Source organism: Xyrauchen texanus, chromosome 33 (assembly GCF_025860055.1).
Source record: "Xyrauchen texanus isolate HMW12.3.18 chromosome 33, RBS_HiC_50CHRs, whole genome shotgun sequence".
NCBI lineage: Eukaryota > Metazoa > Chordata > Actinopteri > Cypriniformes > Catostomidae > Xyrauchen > Xyrauchen texanus.
In genome coordinates, this window is record NC_068308.1 from 25,953,148 (window position 1) to 25,958,377 (window position 5,230).

Sequence of the window (5,230 nt, forward strand, 5' to 3'; positions counted from 1 at the left end):
AAAGCGCATAACTGGTAATCAGAAGGTCGCTGGTTCAATTCCCCACAGCCACCACCATTGTGTCCTTGAGCAAGACACTTAATCCAGGTTGTTCTGGGGGGATTGTCCCTGTAATAAGTGCACTGTAAGTCGCTTTGGACAAAAGTGTCTGCCAAATGCATAAATGGAAATGGAAATGGAAAGATCCTCATTCCTTGCCTGCCTCGTTACAACATTAAAACAGTCAATATATTATATTATATATATTCAAATCTGGCACTTATACATTATCTATCACACATGTATATAAAAAATTTCAAGCTAGTGTCAAATTTTATAATTAGAAAATAATAAAATAAAATATATTTTGAAGTGTTATTTTTCATAAAGAGAAAATGCAACAAATCAAGACAAATCCGGATCCATTACTTTCACACCTAAATTAGATGCAACTGGCTGTCAAAAACCTATTGATCTACACATAACATATAATCTACACATAAGTTAGACAAGTATTTTCTCAGGCACTTCTTGTGTCTAAATTCTGTAGATGCACAACTTAAATAATTTCAGTTGTATACCCAAATGACAAAAGTCATATCATACTGTTCATGTGTTGTATAAATTACTTTCATGTTGTTTCCTCATCAAATAGCAATGTCAGATGTAAATCCAGTCAGTCAACAACCGTGCCACCTTGAGTAAGAAATAGCATGTATAATGTGTACACACGGAGGCTCTAATGACACTATTTTGTGTTTGTGTGTGTGTGTGTGTGTGTGTGTGTGTGTGTGTGTGTGTGTGTGTGTGTGTGTGTGCGTGTGTTACACTGTTTATAAAAGAGACTTAATAATACTAAAGAGGTGGGGTGTAATGAGGTCCAAGGTCACTAAAGACCAGAGGGTTCATCTTTATGAATTTGTACAACAGCATGTTACCAAAAATAAAATGTGTATCTGAACATAAACTTTTTGTTAACATTACAATAAAGTTCTGTTCAACAATAACAATAATTTAATGCATTACGTATCATGAACTAACCACGAACAATAATTTATACAGCGTTTATAAATCTTGGTAAATATTAATTTATCAAAATATTAAAAAAAAAAAAAAAATAGTTAATGTTAGCTCATGTTGCATCAATGTTAATGTCTACAGCTTTTATGTAGAAAGTAACATTAACCAAGATAAATGAATGCTTAATTACAAAATGAAACTATTGTTTATCGTTAACTAATGTTTATCATTATGTTAATAAATGCAACCTCGTTGTAAATTGTTAACAGTATTAGTAACTGTTCTACAGTAGTTCAAAATAAGCCTCCAGGACGTATTGCTGCTGTACCTAAATCGAATAAGCCTCCAGGACTTAATAAAACAGCAAAGTATGTAATATGCAAAATGAGGAGAGCTGACTAGTAATGACTTTACGTTACAACGTAAGGGACTTATTTTCACTGTACGTGGGAATGAGACGCACCGTGGTAATGTGGTTGCTGTCGTTTGCCGCACACGAAAACGTTGTTTCTTAATATATTACTCGCACTACAAGACAACTGTTTAAATTAGTATTTAAAAATGACTACTGCTTCGCTTTCACACCACTCGAACCCTGCTCAGACAGTCAGTGAGTAAAACAGGCGCCATCAATAAGAGAATTGTTAAGGTGGAATGAGTAAATAAATAGTTAACAAATCAATCGTATATTGCGTTTATGGGTCTAAAAATAATATATTAAGACTTCGGTGTTGGAATTGGCTACATATAAATATTTGTTAGATTCCCTCAAATGTCCATGGTCTGTCGGAGTTAGGTTACAGCAGATAAAATATTTAATACACTGTTGGTTATTCGGCACTTCATGTCCCTGCGGTGTTTGGTCACAACTTTCTCTGCAATATTTTGTGGAGAAAACACAAGTGCAGAGCATCGGTTTGACGTCAGGAGCTGCGGACACAGTACGCTCTCAGACACATTTGGCAAATATCAAAACAGTGACTAGGGTCTCACGCACCTGGCGTAAAGTTCCCGCGCAGAGCTCTATAGTCACCGCGAGCGCAATGAATTTCAGCAAGTCGGACGATTTCAAAGGTCCGTCGCGTAACAGCTCCGGTTCCGTGGACGAGCTTGTGATAACGTCGACATTCGGGACGTTGCTGTCGGTGGTTTACATCGTCGGGGTTTCGGGAAATGTCTATACGCTGGTGGTCATGTGTCATTCCATAAGGTTAGCCACTTCGATGTACATCTCCATCATTAACCTGGCGCTTGCGGATCTCCTTTACCTCTCCACTATCCCGTTCGTGGTGTGCACGTACTTTCTGAAGGACTGGTACTTCGGGGATGTGGGCTGCAGGATCCTTTTAAGTCTGGACCTGTTAACTATGCACGCGAGCATCTTTACTCTGACAGTGATGTGCATGGAGCGCTACCTGGCAGTGACTAAACCTTTAGATACTGTGAAACGCTCCAAGAGCTACAGAAAAGCCATGGCGTGGGGCGTTTGGATGTTATCTCTCGTATTAACTCTTCCCATGACGGTCATGGTCACTCAGACTACTAAAAAAGCGGCAGACGGAGGGGTGAAAAGGATGTGCGCGCCCACCTGGGCACCACAGGCGTATAAAATTTACCTGACTGTATTGTTTTGCACGAGCATAATGGCGCCAGGGTTGGTCATTGGTTACCTGTATACCAGATTAGCCAGGACTTACCTGGAGTCTCAAAGGACAGCAATTAATAAAGGCAGCAAGCGCTCGCCAAAGCAGAAAGTTCTCATTATGATTTTCACCATCGTGCTTGTGTTCTGGGCGTGCTTTCTGCCCTTCTGGATTTGGCAACTCGTGCCGCTGTACCACAAGCCGTTCAGTCTCGCATCACACACGCACACGAGCATTAATTACCTCATGGCGAGTCTGACCTACAGCAACAGCTGCATTAACCCTTTTCTGTACACGCTCCTCACTAAAAACTATCGGGAGTATCTTAAAAATCGTCACAAGAGTTTTTACCGCTACACATCATCTTTTAAAAAGCGCCCTCCGAGTTTGTACTCTTGGGGAAAGTCTGCGTCATCTAGTAATCAGTTTGAGTTCAACTCAGAGATGCTTGTCATGGCGCAGTTTAAGGTGCAGTGACGTGGAGAGGGCCTTATCCCGTTCATGTGCAGGTACATTTTGAATGGCAAATCCATGATCCAGACACATTCTCTACTCCATTCACAAAACAACCCACTCATTCATATATATATATATCCTATATATACATATATAGGCTATTTTACAAATTTTCTTTAATTCTTACCAATGTAACTGTAACAATGTCATGTCCTTCAGGTGACTTGGAATATATCTTAGATTAAAAACTGTTCTGACATACAAGCCACAGTTTAGGAATGTCAGATGTATTGGTAACACTTTACAATAAGGTTCTACATTAATATTAGTTAACATTTGTTAACATGAACTAACAATGAACAATACTTTTACAGCATTTACTCATCTTGGTTCATTTTTGTTACAACATATACTAATACATTTTTAAAATCAAAAGTTGTGTTTGTTAAAGCTACTTTTGGCCCTCTAGAGGTTAAAAAATAAAACTGAATGTGTCTTGCGGAAGAACATTGTTTTGGTAATGACACAAGTTGTGCTTCGGCTCTGCTCCTCTTCACGGATGAATGTGGTTAGAGGCACCGGTGTACACATGGATACAGGACATCTTATCAGAGTGAATGGACAAATAAAGAAAGAAAGAAAGAAAGAAAGGAAAAGACGGATATCTGAAAACATGGCATCTGAGCAGGTAAGTGCCATATCTTATGTTGTTGATTTGACTTATTTACAAAATGTAGGCAATGTTTGTTAACATTAGACATAATGATTGCTAATCTGATAAGGTCAAATGTTGTAGCGTTTTTATAACTGCAGGATATTCTGGCCAAATAGACCACAGTAGTAACTAATTTATAGACTGTCATTGTTACCAACCAGTGGTCAACATCATTTCAAGACTCACATGTCCTTGGCAAGCCTAGAACTAAATTATTTTTTATATAAATGATTGCCGTTATAAAGAAAAATACACACGTGTGCTAGCAAGTGAATAGTTCTGCACCAATTACAGTATAATTATTGTATTTCACTACACACACAGGCTCATTACTCATTAATAACATTTTGTTATTTTTTAACAAAATAAATTAACGTAGTGTAGCTTTAACATTAGTTAATGCACTATGAACTAAAATGAACTAACAATGAACAATTTCATTGTTAGTTAATTCAATTTAATAATTTTTATTAACTAAGATTAATAAATTATGTAAAAAAAATATTGATCATTGTTTGTTAATGATAAGTGATGTTAACAAATGGAACCTTATTGTAAAGTGTTACTGATGTATCAAGGTAGGGTTACCTTGACAAAGACAGGTATGAAGTGCAGACTTTCATTAAAATATTTACATTTTATTATCTGGCAGGCTGAGACAAGACAGTTCAAAACATGCTGAAGGCCATATAGTGGAAAACAAGAAGATGTCAATGGTTGTTTAAACCTTTAGAATTTTCAGAAATCATCACATCCTCTTTCACAATGTTGCTTCTAAATAAGATATCAAGACTACAATCTGGTCCATTTAATAATATTTAAGTATACATTATAAAGTACACATTCTTCTTTTCCAGACAGTGAAGATACACTTAAATCTATCAAGTTGTTAGTTTGGTCTATGACAGTAGTTTTCTAAATTTTTGATGGCATGGATGCCAAATGATGATCCCCTTAAGAGGTACCCCTTCCTAAAATCTAAAAATGAAGTTATATACTTTCATGTATTAAAGACATATTGCATGTTCAATGCAAGTTAAGCTCAATCGACAGCATGTTGATTACCAATTTGGACACTTCCTTCCTTTTTTATAAAAAAAGCAAAAATTGAGGTTACATAAAAGTACCCCAGAGTGAGGCACTTACAATATGGGGCCCATTTTTGTAGGGTTTAAAGGTAGAAATGTGAACCTGGAATATTCCTATAAGACCCTTTGTGTGAGAAAAATATCAAGTTTTTAAGCAGCGTATGAGTACCAATAATTTTTATTTTAGTACTCGCCGATACTGAGTCCGATACCTGTTTTTATTTATTTATTTATTTATTTATTTTTACTGCATATCAACAGTTTATTTCAATTTTATCATCAAAATGGTGTTCAAATAATAATAAAACATTTTTGTTTAACTTAAATCA

General features: G+C 36.4%; 1 protein-coding gene across 1 annotated transcript; it reads left to right on the plus strand.

The window, feature by feature from the left end:
* The first annotated feature begins 2,042 nt into the window (after window positions 1-2,042).
* LOC127626684 (urotensin-2 receptor-like) lies at window positions 2,043-3,119 on the plus strand. Its single transcript, XM_052102660.1, has one exon. The coding sequence runs from the start codon at window positions 2,043-2,045 to the stop codon at window positions 3,117-3,119; it is 1,077 nt and encodes a 358-aa protein (XP_051958620.1).
* The last annotated feature ends 2,111 nt before the right edge of the window (window positions 3,120-5,230 follow it).